This window comes from Bufo gargarizans, chromosome 6, assembly GCF_014858855.1.
Source record: "Bufo gargarizans isolate SCDJY-AF-19 chromosome 6, ASM1485885v1, whole genome shotgun sequence".
NCBI classification, from domain to species: domain Eukaryota; kingdom Metazoa; phylum Chordata; class Amphibia; order Anura; family Bufonidae; genus Bufo; species Bufo gargarizans.
In genome coordinates, this window is record NC_058085.1 from 133,700,765 (window position 1) to 133,716,266 (window position 15,502).

The 15,502-nt window shown below is 39.5% G+C and overlaps 1 protein-coding gene across 1 annotated transcript; it reads right to left on the reverse strand.

Annotated features, from left to right (window-relative positions):
* Positions 1-1,311: 1,311 nt before the first annotated feature.
* On the reverse strand, positions 1,312-15,238 carry DLX4 (distal-less homeobox 4). The gene is made up of 3 exons (XM_044298833.1): positions 14,811-15,238; positions 3,308-3,501; positions 1,312-2,853 (listed from the first exon to the last, which is right to left on the reverse strand). The coding sequence occupies exons 1-3, from the start codon at positions 15,130-15,132 to the stop codon at positions 2,611-2,613; spliced, it is 759 nt and encodes a 252-aa protein (XP_044154768.1). The 5' UTR covers positions 15,133-15,238; the 3' UTR covers positions 1,312-2,610.
* Between the last annotated feature and the right edge of the window lie 264 nt (positions 15,239-15,502).

The following is a 15,502-nucleotide window of genomic DNA, read 5'->3' on the forward strand; positions in this document are numbered from 1 at the left end:
ATCCTCTTCCCAGAATTCCAGAGGAGCTTTGCCTGGCCTATAAGACTCCTCATTCTGATTAGACACTCTCCATAAGGAGATATAATATGAATTCTGACCTAGGTTTCTCACCCAGTTAAGCCAGTACTCTCTGCTCTGCACTGATAAGGGACAATCACCATGAAACAGCTGTCTGCAGATGAGAGGCTGGCATAGTTATTATCCAGGTTATGTTTCAAGGCCTGTTTTAAAAGTTGAACGTTGACTTGGCTACCTTACATCTGGTGGTGTTAGAGGAAGAATTTGTTAAGATCTCATTTGCATACCCTCTTCCCAGAATTCCAGAGGACTGTTGTCTTCCCTTTTAGACTCTTCACGGTGATTAAACACTCTCTATGAGTAGATATAGTATAGGAGAAAAACAAAATGTTGTGGAATCCCTACATTTTTTTAGGACAGACCTACATAGTTTTTGATTATACAAGTTTGTTAAATAATTGATGACTTCTGGACATGTTCGCCTACAGTATATTTCATACCTACAATGGAATCTCAACATAGCTCCTGCAGGAGAAATAGGTAGACCAACTAGATATATTGATCATTATATTTTTAACATTTCAAAAAAAGTTGATGTTCTTGAGATCTAAAACTTAAAAACCAATCTTTAGTGTTGATCAGTTGAAGGTAACTGCCAGTACTGCTTAGATTTGTTTTATAGGCAATGTCTACCTTTTAACACCAGGCTATGTTTAGAGCCAATATTCTCTGCTGATTTATCTTAGCAGTTGGAGCTCTGTTTTCCTGATATGCTCCAAATCACTGCGATACCATTAAGTGATAACATTTCGTTTGCCTGCAGACACCATTAGAGGGTACTTAGATAACTGCAAACCATTTTATTATTGAGTTATTTAGTTTAAATGGGTAGTCCAAGAATTTAATAGTTATGGCCTATCCTCAAAATAGGCCATTAATAACAGACTGACCTGGTCTAACACCCCATATACTGCCAATCAGCTGTTTAGTTGTAGCTCCAGTGCAGTACACAGATCCTATAATTGTGTAGTGGATTGAGCTAGTAATTGCAGTGCTGTCCCCATTCACTTCAAAAGGAGCAGCACTGCAGTTTCCAGCTTTGTTCTTTTTTTCTTGTAGCACAATAGCTACAAGGAAACAGCTGATTGGCAGGTGGGGGGGTTAGGTTGGTGGTGTCCGACTTCCGCTGGTATGATACTGATGGCCTACCCTGAGAATAGTCCATCAACATCAAAATCCTAGACTAGCCCTTTAAAGTGGTTCTCTGGTAATTATACACATTTTACCTATGCCCTGTAGCCTGTATCGCCTATCGAAAGATGCATATTTACATGCTCTCTACCCCTCCAGTCCGGCGCACTGGTTCCCGTTCCTCGATCTGCTGGTCACTGTCTTGTTTTCTTCCAGCTGGGTATGGACATGGCCAATGAGTAATTGGCTGCAGCAGTGCAGGTTACCATGTTCATACATGATTGGAAGAAAACAAGTCGGGACCAAAGATGGAGGAACAGAAGCCAGAGTGCAGGACCAGAGAAGCAGGGAGCAGGTATGAATCTTTCAATAGATGCAGGCTACAGGGCATAGGTAAATGAGTGTAATTACTGGAAAACACCTTTTAATGTATGACAGTATGTAGTAAGCTCCTAAGCTACGACTAGTGGTGGCTTCAGGAAATCAGAATTTTATCAGTTACAGTAAATATAATGTGTGCAAAGCTCAGGTTAAGATAAACGGAGCTCAAACTGCTATATAGATGTGTTTTAGACTTCTTTAGATAAAAATGGTGTTCAAAGGAGGGCATTCGCATTAAGCTGGTGATATATATAGTTGTTTTTACTTATACTTATGTCTGTCTACCTGTCACAGCGAAGGTGGAAATTGTAATCTAATATTCCTGATAATGCAACCCATCACCAAGGATTTGAGCATCATTTACACAGTTATAACCCAGCGCTGAACACTGAAGCACAGGAACAACCACTCATGTTTGTGAAATTTTAGGGTACATAATAGAATGAAGAGATTAATTTCTTTACTGAGGCAATCATAATTTATATGCTCTGTAATATACTTGTGGTGTAGATAGAGGATGGGGGCTCCGTAGTAACAATAAAAATAAGACCCCTGTGCAGGTTCTGTTTGACACCACCACACTCCTAACCAGCTGGGACAAAAGGTCAGATGGCCACATCCCATTATCAAGATTCATTTCTACTGGTTTGCTTACATGGTATAATCTTTGTAGTCCACATTTCTGTGAAGGTTCTCTTCATTTATTAAAATGGAAACTAGATCAACCTGGAATGGTTGTCCTGTCTCCAGGGGCCCCATAGCAGCTACATAAGTTGTCTCTATGTTACATAGTCTGTATTTCACATGGTAAACAAATGATCCATCTGCCTGTCTTCCATTAGGTGTGCATTAAGGTATTGAATCTTCTTCTCCAGTTAATGGATGGGTTCACACTACTTTCAATCTGTTTAGCTATTAACATGGAAGAGAGTACTTCAAGAAAAGCCCATAGCCCCTTTCTTCATGTGACCCATATTGACAAGTTACATCTGAACTGGCATTAAGACCTCCATTGTTTCATTACATCATTGTGGGTCTTGAAAAAGTATCTGGAGCCTGATACCAAGAGTTATAATTATTCAAGTAATTCGAAGCAACTGCCGTAGTCTTTGTAGCTGAAGAAAAGTCCCAACTGGGAGGAACATTAGGAGAGGAAGGAGAGAGTGAAGATGAGGTGAGAGCTTGGTCTCCATCCTGAATACTAGAACCGTGTTTTATGATCTTCTTGTACTTGGATCTCTTATTCTGAAACCATATTTTCACCTATAATAAAGAAGGGGCACAGGTCAACACTTGGCGCATACATTAGACATTGGAAGCATCATATTTGGGCAATAGGAATCTAAATGTGACTTAGTTCTCATTTATATTTCCAGCTGAAGATAACCCAATTGAGAGCAATGTTTGGAATTAATCACTTGCTATTAAAGTCTATTTCATCATGGAATGATGCATAAACAACCTGACCTAATTGATGATATGTCCTGTGTCTACAATGACAACCAACAAATGTAACAATGTAGCTAAAAGTGGATGTGCATATGTTCTGCACAGATGGAATGGGCCTGAGACTCATCTCCGCTAGTGGATCCAAGAATCCCGGTCCAACACTACTAAAGTTCTGCCACCTTTATTAAAAGAAGGTTATGCTTCCAACTACTGGATCCTTCACTCTCTATTGATATCATAAAAATGACCGAAACCATTTGTTCTTCACCTGTGTCTGTGTTAGGCCAAGCTGTGCAGCCAGCTCTGCCCTCTCTGGTAGCGCCAAATACTGAGTTTGTTGGAACCTCTGATTTAATGCCTGAAGTTGCAAGCTGGAATATATTGTGCGAGGTTTTCTAATTTTCTTCCCTTTTCCATTTATCCGTATTTCTCCATTTTCTATGACTGTTGATTTCTCTGGTTCTGAAAAGACAAATGATAAAATAAATAGGTAGCTGATATAAACAGGTATATTACTATCACTAACAGTCAAAAGTAGTCAAAATGGAAGATATTTATTCCATGGATAGATGGAGACTCAAGATGTAGGGAGTTAATTATGCAGTTCAGAGAAGAAAGGTGATGCTGGCTCCAGGGACATACTAGAAAGCTACCAAGAGCTCTTCTAGACATCAATGACCTGGGATTTTGATACTAGGGTACATTATAAAGAACCAAATGTAACTATCCTCTAAATGGAAATTAATACAGTAAAAATCAACACTGTGTTAGAAGGAGGTGTCACATGCTTTAGATACTTCAAACACTTTAGTTTCCTTCTATTCCTTCCCCCATCCATCATTCCTATTCCTTTTACCCTTTCCTTTACTATCCTTTCCTTCTTTTACCCATCCATCCATCTATCCTTCTCTCAACTATCATACTTTCTTTCTTCCTTCCTTCCTGTCTCCCTCCCTCTCCACCTTCTTTCTGTCCTTCCTTCCTCCCTATTTCTCTCTCTTCCTGTCTATATCGAAAAGGTTACATTGTATTCCTTGAAAAAGTAATACTAATGTCAAATACATTGGGACAGTTTTTTAAGTCAATAACCAACAATCTGTCTGAGCATGACACAGTTGGATCATTAGAACCAGGCATATGGGACATAAACCCAGGATTTTTTGCCAAGTGTCCTGAATTTATGAGCGACCACCACAATAAACTGAACAGTGTTCTAAAGACACCTATATAATAGCGTACTGCAGCAGGGAACAGCAGCCTAGGTCTGTATTCTATCAGAGGGTGGGACCCAGCCACCTGTGGCAGCTCAAGCCAGAAGAGGCCTGTGGCTTCCACCATACCACTGAAGGCAGATTGAAATGGGAGGGAGGTGAGTATTGCTTTCTTTGTTCTTTCACTGTGGTACACTTAAAATTAGGGGCTCTATTGGGGAGTTCTATTACTGACAAAAAATAAATAAAACTGGAGAAGCTTTAATAATAGGAACTATTAATACTGGAAGCACTTGAGGAGAACATTTTTACTAATGGGGCAATCTAGGGGAGCATTATTAACTTGGGACACTCTTCTTACTAATCACGTATGCTGAGGGAGCATTTTTTCTTTTAGGAGAAGTTTAGGGGCACTATTACTAATGGGGGCACTCTGATGTATAATTATTACTATCGGGGCACTATTGCTAATGGGGTCACTCTGGGGGACTAGTTTACTATTGGGGTACTATGGGGCACTGTTACCATTAGAAGAACCCTGGTACAGTAACTTTCAGGGGCACCATGAGCGAGCACTATTATTGTTCAGGGATTTCTTGTTAGAATAATTATTTTGGTGAGTAATATGTAGAGGCTATTACTATTGGGGCCCTTGGCTTTAAATAATTACTTTTTACAGATCTTTTTGGGCATTATTACTGTCAGGTTCACTATCTACTTTCTAAAAGTTTTTTTTGGAGCACTTATTAGGCATGCTTACTGTCACTGGCACTATTAGGTTGGTACTGTGGGTGCACTATGTCTGTGGCACTATTACTGTCAGAGGTAGTTTTTGACGGGCACAATCATTTTTAAGGGCATTGTGTGTGGCACTAATTGCTGAAGGGGGCATTAATAGGTAGTAGTATTTTCAGGGTAACTATCTGTATTACAGTACATAGGTACACTGGGCATCCCAGCAGGAATAGTATTGGCAGTAGCAGCAGAAAGACAATGTTAGGTTACAGGATGGAGATTTTGTGTTGAGAAGGTGGGGATGATGATGAAAAAGTGAGAAACTTAAATGGGTTCTGCAGTTTGTTTAAACTAATGATCCATCCTCTGGATAGATCATCAGCATCTGATCGGCGGGGATCCGACACCCGAGACCCCCACCGATCAGCTGTTTGAGAAGGTAGCAGCTCTACAGCAGTGCCACGGCCTTCTCACTGTTTACCATAGGCCCAGTGACTTCACAACTAGTATCAACTGGCCTGGGCGCGGCTAAGCTCTGTTCACTTGAATGCCTTCTCAAACAGCTGATCGGCGGGGGTTCCGGGTGTCAGACCCCCGCCGGTCAGATGCCGATGATCTAACCAGAGGATAAATCATCAGTTTAAACAAACTGCAGAACCCCTTTAAGATGTCTTTTTTGCCAAACCCTGCAAAGACAATTTGTGGATGAAAGAAGCATCATGGCGGCCTGGGCCAAAAGAAGAAGATAAGCAAATACAACATCACCTAGGAATCACTGGATGCAATTGTTGTGTAGTGCATAACAGCAGGGGTAGAGGGGGAGGCAGGCTGGATAGGTATGTTTGGGGCATGTACCCCTGATCTTTTTTGAGACTCTGGAAATGCCCCAGCCATTATTTATTCATGCGTACACTCTAAACCAGTTACAAAAAAAATGAGTCTCCACTTACCAGATAATCATTTGAGACTAGTGTATGTGTGTGTGAGTGAGAAATGTTTTTTATTAGAAACCTGTGATGAGCACTGTGTCTCCGACTGGTCACTAGCAATTTTTATTAAATGAGATGTTGATGATAACAATCCCATTTACCTACCTTTGAGAACATATAACATCATAGAGATGTTTCTTGCTCGGCAAACCCGTCTATAAGTCAGAACAGAAAGCCATTGCCGACTTGGCCTTCCATGGATTACATGGTTGGCCATTCAGTCAGGGGTCACTGCAGGGGAAATGTATAGCCAGTAAGTGAAACTCCCAGTGATCACAGCTGATCACTGATGGAAGATTCTAAAGCTGAACCCGCAGTTAAGAGGTGACCACAGGACAACTCCAGTATAAAAATAGGTTGTCATAATGAGATAAGTACAGATTTCTTGGCTCATACTTTAGGTTATCCACATCTACTGTTACTAATATTATAAAATTGAATTAGTTTTTACATAAAGCATCATCATTCTTACACTGGGGCATAGCATTGTATGTGATCTAAATGGTCACATTTTATGTGAGGTATAGCAAATTGTGATTTTATTAATAAAAAATTCATTTAATTGACATTAAAATCTAAAACATTTTCTACATGTAACTTATAGATTAGATCATTTTGTCAGTTTTACCAAGAAGTCTGCAAGGGAGCTGTATACACAATACAGTAGGATATTTTTAAATCAGACTATTAGCAAAGTCCTTTATTTGTATTTAGATGAATTAGAACAATAAAAAACTGTTGCAAAAATTGGTATACTGTACCCTTTAAGAAATAATTGAATGTTTGCTAGGAGTGCCACTGTTGCATTGGATTCTATGGAAAGTATATACTGTCCACAGTGGTGAAAAGTGGTACTGCATGTTTTGTAAAATAGTATTTGAATGAACAGATACAGCAGAGGCTTTAATTTCCACAAACAAATTGAACACTGTTTTTAATTTAGAATAGCATTTATTCTATTACTTTAGGCTTATGAAATTTCCTACCACTCTGTAAATAGACATTGGCCCTGCAATGAGCTGTTTGCCACAGGTCCTGCATCTCATTCTGCTTTAGAAACCCTGATGTTATCGGCAGGTAAAGTTGTGCTGGCCATACTTTGTAATAGCCGCCACATGGGAAATGTAGTATTACATGCTAGCCATTTAAATAAATGGCCAATCAGGCAGTACGGGACATGCGCTGGCAGGCCTGCCAGACCAAGAGATGCTCTTTGTGAGCTTGTAAGAATAGGGACCTGAGTACCCTCATTTGTTTTGTTCCTTTAAATGGACTATGCCTTTTAATGGATAGAGTGCACAGGTGTTTATTTACTTATGTGTTTATGTGCTTTGATATTTTTTTAAGTCAGCTGGGTGTCACATTGCCATGTGATGTGGCTGAGAGTCCTCTGGGTGGCACTTATAGGGGAGATATGAAGAACTGGCTAAGACCAGAAATAGCCTGGCACTAGCTGGAGATACAGTGTGATGATACTAATACACTGTGCAACCATACTTGCAGGATGGTGCAAAAGAAAGCCTATAAAAGAAGCAGGCTTCACATCATTGGTGGGGAATATACAGGGTGGGCCATTTATATGGATACACCTTAATAAAATGGGAATGGTTGGTGATATTAACTTCCTGTTTGTGGCACATTAGTATATGTGAGGAGGGAAACCTTTCAAGATGGGTGGTGACCATGGCGGCCATTTTGAAGTCGGCCATTTTGAATCCAACTTTAGTTTTTTTCAATAGGAAGAGGGTCATGTGACACATCCAACTTATTGGTAATGTCACAAGAAAAACAATGGTGTGCTTGGTTTTAACGTAACTTTATTCTTTCATGAGTTATTTACACGTTTCTGACCACTTATAAAATGTGTTCAATGTGCTGCCCATTGTGTTGGATTGTCAATGCAACCCTCTTCTCCCACTCTTCACACACTGATAGCAACACCGCAGAAAAAATGCTAGCACAGGCTTCCAGGATCCGTAGTTTCAGGTGCTGAACATCTCGTATCTTCACAGCATATGCTGTGCAGCACCTGAAACTACGGATACTGGAAGCCTGTGCTAGCATTTCTCCTGTGGTGTTGCTATCAGTGTGTGAAGAGTGGGAAAGAATAACGTTACGTTAAAACCAAGCACACCATTGTTTTTCTTGTGAAATTCCCAATAAGTTTTATGTGTCACATGACCCTCTTCCTATTGAAAAAACTAAAGTTGGATTCAAAATGGTCGACTTCAAAATGGCCGCCATGGTCACCACCCATCTTGAAAAGTTTCCCCCCCTCACATATACTAAGGTGCCACAAGCAGGAAGTTAATATCACCAACCATTCCCATTTTATTAAGGTGTATCCATATAAATGGCCCACTCTGTAGATTAACCGCCTGAGTTTCTAGATCTCAGTACAGTGTTTCTGTGTGAAATTTATGCCTGGAACTTTGGAAAGGCTTTGGAGGTGTGAATTGGAAGTTAGGAATCACGATGCAGACCTCTAAAGAATGTTCGAGTTCTTCTAGGAGAGCAGTATAGCAGGCTTCTTTGCCAAGTGCGGCCTGGAACATTGGTACTGTGCATGGTGCTAACTAGTAGTGGTGTGGGGGCTAATAAAGTTTGGACAAGAAGGAAGTTAGCTCTGTAGAGTCTGCAGGGGTTGTAGGATGGTCAACCTAGTTTGAGGAACCCTTAGCTGGGTGAGCAATACTCTGCTCAAACCCGGCTGAGGTTGTCATTAGATCATGTTGTGGGATACTGTAGGGGCTCCTTATACCTTTGGGCCAGAAAGATATGTACAATGAGGCCTAATTGTCCTGGAGTTGTTGCCTGGTAGTAAAGTCCTGAACTAGACTCACCCAGGTGTGAATACTGAATACTGCCCTAATTGTAGACTGAATGTGGAGTAGACATGAGTGGTCTAAAAATTGAATAGTAAGATTTCTGGGCAGTAGCCTGGAGGAATGAGACAGAACACTTGAGACTTAGGGAACTGCGGCAGAGAGGGAGCCCTGTGCAAGACTTGTGTTCAAAATTGTCGCCAATTACATTGAGAGATTGATGTGAGACTGAGCATAGTAATTAAAGTAGTATAGTGGTATTTGTGGGACAAACATTCAGTGTTCTATTAATTTGAACTGAAACTATTAAGCATATTGTGCTTCTTAAAGAGACATTATCCATAAAACTTGATGTGGTAATGTATATACAGCTGCTTCCAGTAACATGGAATTGTTTGAGCTTCATTTGGTCTGCAATTGTTTTTTAAAGAGGGACATCAGCCCACATTACAAGCTTCTGTTGACTATTGGCTCATAGAGGGGGCAGTTGTAAGTGAGGGATCCCCTCTGAGACTTCAGTGTGATCATTAGTACATTGGAATGCTATATATTCCCAGTATTGTGAGGTATACTAATGATTGATTTGTTTTTCTGTCCTTTATTGTTTACAGTGCATTGTAATCTGATATAGGGATACTGGAAAAAGGGACACATGAAGACTTTTTAGAAGTCCAGATCATAAAGGCCACCTCAAAAGGAAACAACTGTTGGAATGTGGAAAATCTTCATTGCTCAAGTAAGGATTTGAAGTCACTGTTGCACAATGAGTGGCCTATAATAAGCAATAGGAACAGTGATCAAGGAAGAAGAGAAAAGTTGACAAATACAAAAGATATTTCCTCAACTTCAAGATGGAGCATAAAGACCTACCTAGGAAAGAGCCACACTTAAAAATATGTGTATCTTGTGAAAAGGCCAAAGACAATAAGCTTACATTTGCATGACAGTTAAGACAAAACAGCCCTTAAAAATTATTAATCTGTCACAACCATTTTTCAAGGATGCTTTTCTGTAAAACAACCATTAAAATGGTACTCTTCAATTGTGTGGGGGCTGTAGGGCTGTGAAAATGGACAAAACAGTATATGTCTGATTTTATGATGGCCAGTATTCACAGTCCATAAAAAATGGACATATGAATACACAAATAGGCTGTCATTGTTCTGAAAATGGCTGTGTCATGCCCATCAAAAAAGCAGCTGTCACATGCCCATTTTTCAGTCGTGTGAATAATGCCTAAGAGGAGAGCATGGTGGCATGATGCAACACAGAGGCCTCACATAGATACCCTCATGTTGCCATTACTTGCCATATGAACGTTCGTTAGAAATCATCTTGCAGTGTAATACTGGAGTTGATTGCCCGATGAACAGGAAATTCATCGGGCAATCAAAATCTTTTGACATGTTCAAAAGTTATAATTTACAGGCAGCAGATTGTGGTGTATAATAACGATCTACCACCGGCAAACCACTATCAAGCATGGGGATGAGCAATAGCATAGTGATCGCTCCTCCTCATGCTGCGGAAATCATCGCTCCATGTAATACTGTAGCAACGGTCTACCCCGCTAGTTTCCCTCCCAACAATCGTCTACCACATTGGGCTGTCTAATACAATGTAAAGGCTTTTATTAGACCAGCAGATGTCTTACAGATAACGATTATAGATTGAAGATTTTGCTTGCTCATGAAGGTGGGCTTCAGGGAGAATGGTGGAACTATGTGATCTGAAAGCAAGTAGGCGACTCAATATTATACTAACGGATCTGTGACCTAGGAACAAAAATATTTTAGCAGGATGAAAGATCACGATTGGTGAGAAACAAGCAATTCCTCGTTTGTCATTTAATCACTCATACTTATTACATCTTGTGAAGGCTCGTTCAATTTTGTTTGCACTAACGACATTCGCTCTGTCTTATATAGGCTATAGCTATAGGGGATACAGAGGCTGCAATACACCCCGCTGTGTTGGAGGGGCCGAGGGGCCCAAAGTCACAAATATTATAAATGGCACATGGTAGGTGAGGGCCGGGTTACAGATTTTTCAATGGGGCCCAGGATCTTCAAGTTAGGCCTCTGCACCTCAATGGTGGATAGGTCACATTGAAAGCATAGTAAAATGCAATTATGCATAGGTAAACTCTGTTCATAGTTCTCATATGTATTCAAATAGCAAACTGCATATTATACATCTGAAATATATTCTAAGAAATCAAAAACCACTGTTCTCTAGAGAAGAGGTCTCCAGCCTGTGGAAATTCAACTGTTGCAAAAGTACAAATCATATCCATAGTTATGTAAACCATACAAATGGCTCTCCTAGATTTCCAAGGCCTCATGCAGTACAACTAGTATTGGAGAAGCATTAATAATTCGTAAGTTGCACTTATAAAGAACTAAGGGCTCTCTGATACCTTCATGTAACTCTGATACTGAGATGTAGGGAGCTTCCTTCTCATAAGTTTGTGTGAAAAAACATTGTGGCATAATGCACTACAAGCTGTGATATAAATGTACACTCTCCTAGGAACATTGCTTCTCGGGAAGAATACAAGAAGATAAAGTCACCGTGGGGTTCCAATGATGCTGTGGTATGGAACATAGAGGTTCTGTGTACACAGCTTTGTTAAATAATGTAGTATACAAGATTTCTTTGATAACTAGATAGATTTCATATAATGTGCCATTGCATGTGGCAGAGGACTTTGGGCCTCCTCCAGAACTTAAGTGAAGCTCCTACCTCTGCAGCCCCTAAATGCAGTGGTTCTCAAACTAGCATATGGATACCTAAAATGTACAGAACTTATAGGAAATGCTTATTATTTAGATCTTCATAAAGCAGGAATATAAGTGGTCAATCAAAGCAAGAATTTTCTTTGAAGCTGTAGAGCAACAATGTTGATAGGTGTATGCAGGAAATACAGATGCATTGGGACCTAACCCCACAGGAGGTCCAATACATCTTTCCTACTTGGTGGAAGACTTCACACCCCACTTACTAGTGTAGAACAGTTTTGGGAATTGACTGGCTACAATGGTAAATCTTTTTCTGTAACATGACTGTCCATACATGTCAATGAGATCAGCCCTCCTTACTAGTGATGAGCGGCAGGGGCAATATTTGAATTTGTTATATTTCACGAATATTTGGGCGAATATTTGCTATATATTCACGAATTCGAGAGTTCGTTATCTCCAGTCATTATTTTCTTGATTGCGGAAATCGCCAATTGAAAAATTCGCAATAAAAATTCGTATTACAAAAATTCGCTATCAACACTACTCCTAAAGTCAAAGATTTTGCAGCTTTCTCATTGGCCCACAAGCTAGAAGCAGTGAGGGATCATGTGTACTGATTAAAAAAAATCTTGAATATTTGAAATTACTAATATATATCACTATAGTCAAAATATTCGCGAATTCTCAAAGTGCCGATATTTGCGATAAAAATTTGCAATTCCGAATTACTCCTACTCCTTACACCAAAATGCGTCCTTATATTAAACCACCAAAACAAATACAATAACTGTCAGGCAAACACATACACAAGTTTGGCCGAGTGCACATGAATTTTTAGTGAGGAGAGGGAAATTAGTTGCTGGCAACAATGGATCCATTCCAGAACATTAAGATCCAGCATGCCTGATAGTTCTTTTCCTTGACTTTTGACCTCAAGGGAGGATAAGGACAGTCCCCTACACATAGGATAGTCAGCCTACCAATTCTGACTGACTAGCAGGTTAAATGGGCTTACATCTAATATGTATGGGCAACTTTAACGATTCCATCAGAATTTTTGGTGGGATCCTGAGTTGCCTAGAACATATTTAGTTAAAATTCAAATTTGAGGGTTTTGACAAATGTTTCTGGTTTTGACAAAAGTGTAATCAAATCCAGTTTCTGAGGTTCGGCAGCAGCTGCAATTGGATATTATACACTGAAGAACATTATAATTCATTTCTCAGCTGCTGCAGAACATCATAATACATACCACAACTGCTGCAGAACATCACAGTACACTCTTCAGCTGCATCCCCTGTTATATTATTAGGAATATTAGAATTTCCAGGTGTAAAATATTGCAGCTCTAAACTCTCTTAATATTTCCATAATAATCGCTTCTTAATTATACGTATGCCCGTTATTCCAGAAGGTTGTTTTGTAATGCATATTATTCTTCTAAAAGCAGTGAGATACTACATATCTATACCTGCACCATACACAGAACAGAGCACAATTCGCCACCTACCAACCAGTCTGACCAGAGATCGGATCATGATGATAAAAAGATTGGTCATGGTTGCACAGCAAGTGTTTAGATGCAGAGTTATGGATAGGAAAGGTTGGGTGATCACTCATTGTTATTACAATAGATAGACAGACCAACAGGTAGGTTGGTAGATAGATAGATAGATAGATAGATAGATAGATAGATAGATAGATAGAAGATAGATATGTGTGTGTAGATAGATAGATACGCAGATACAGATAGATAGATATGTAGATATGTGTGTGTAGATAGATAGATACACAGATACTGATAGATAGATAGATAGATAGATAGATAGATACGCAGATACTGATAGATAGATATAGATAAATAGATAGATAGATAGATACGCAGATACTGATAGATAGATATAGATAGATAGATAGATACGCAGATACTGATAGATAGATAGATAGATAGATAGATAGATAGATACGCAGATACTGATAGATAGATATAGATAAATAGATAGATAGATAGATACGCAGATACTGATAGATAGATATAGATAGATAGATAGATACGCAGATACTGATAGATAGATAGATAGATATATATGAGATAGATAATAGATAGATATGAGATAGAGAGATGGATAGATAGATAGATAGATAGATACGCAGATACTGATGGATAGATAGATAGATAGATATGAGATAGATAATAGATAGATATGAGATAGAGAGATAGATAGATAGATAGATAGATACATGGATGGATAGACAGATTTATACAGATGAAAATGTAATTTTTTGACTGGTAAATTTATGTGGATGCATATAAAACCGAGCACCGGGCATTGTAATTGTTTCAGTGTATGAGCCACAGTGCTGCCATTGTTACATGCCTCACTCAGTGAACACTTCCTGGCAGTCATCCTGTGTAAACAGTCTATTATTTTTATTGCACCACAAGTAGTGGATTATTAATAGTATTTGTATAGATGACCAAGTCTAACTTTTAATAGAAGTTTAATTGAAACATGTAAATAAATACTGCAAGAACTACAACTCCCAGCATTTCTTTTGTGTCCTGTCCAGCCAGTAAATACATTTACAAAAAATGCACAGTGGCAGGCAGAAAGCTCCTATCATTATTATTATTAGTTGAACTTATAAAAACTAGAATTTGGAATGCCAGAAAGGCTGGCTCAAAATCTGTACAGAACTCTGTATGAAGAAGGGGGTCATGATCACGTGCTATGATGAATAATAATACTGCTCAAATACTACACTTTGCCATAAATAATATTGCACTACACCGCCAAAGTAGCTACCATAAAGTGCACACATGCTACCACTGTTTAAAACAGTGTCATACAATGAACATATAACAGTGCCATACAGTAACCAAATAATCATACAGTAATACATAGTGTTTAAATAACTACAAGGAAAAAATGGAGCAGAAAAATTCTGATTGGAATGTAAATAGTTGCAATGGGTTTCCGTTGCAAACGTTTTATGAAATGTCCCCACTGCCCCCACTACCATAATAAGCTGTACTTTTCACTCACCAAATAGCTGCAAGCTTCTAACTTGACATGGTATACAGTTAAATGTTGTCCATTCAAATACAGATGATTAGAGAAAAAAATCTGATTACTCTTGGCCAAATACTTTAAAATGTGTGATTTCCCCTTAGTAATTAACTCAATGCATTATTGTTATAGAGTACACTTTAAACTGTATACTGTATTAGTAGAAGATGTCATATTTTACTCGGTTGCCACCAACCTGGATCTTCAAGTCTCCCACCATGACTAAGTGCGCCACTGTAGTGCTGGTAGCTGAGATAAGGGTTCCCGTTATGATGGCCATGAGGATTGGATGCAGGAGATGTTGGGTATGGGTATGGGAATGACCTGCCTCCGTAGGCCGATATCCCTGGAGAGAAGAGACCCTCATGTCCGCTAGAGTGAAAGCCATGCAAGGATGGATAATGTCCATGTGCCAAGATTGGAGAATGCTGTGGTTGAGGAGATGATGTTGGTCCATGGCTGAAGTCTAGAAAGGCTGACTTTGAGGGGTCCAGGAAGGTATCAGTAATAGAGGTCATTTCTAATAGCAGAGTTCACTCAATCCAAATTCACGTCAAACCATGTGGTGGTGACCCATGATGATAAACCTCCATCTCATACCTTCTCCAGTCACCAAGCTTTACTTCCCTGTCGATAGCCAAGTACTGTACCTCTAGCAAGTCAGCTCTGCCAAACTCCTGGTGCCGCCTCCAACATTGTAATTGGTAGGTACTTCTCCTGATGTCACTGATTCTTCCCCAGGGAAACCCTCATTAATATAATTAGCACTGTGTGCAAGCAGCTGGCTGAATGAAGGCTGCTCACAACCTGGGCTGTTGTTCTACAGGTTGTAACTTGCTCTAACTGTCTGATCAACAAGAGAAGACAAGGGAAGCAATGAGGGAGCTG

What these genes read in the sequence shown, in the direction of transcription:
- DLX4 (XM_044298833.1), bottom strand. Translation starts at nt 15,132, where the DNA reads ATGACCTCTATTACTGATACCTTCCTGGACCCCTCAAAGTCAGCCTTT. An exon ending in TGGGAGACTTGAAGATCCAG is followed by an intron (nt 3,502 to 14,810) that starts GTTGGTGGCAAC and finishes TTGTCTTTTCAG; the next exon opens with AACCAGAGAAATCAACAGTC. An exon ending in TTGGCCTAACACAGACACAG is followed by an intron (nt 2,854 to 3,307) that starts GTGAAGAACAAA and finishes TCTTTATTATAG; the next exon opens with GTGAAAATATGGTTTCAGAA.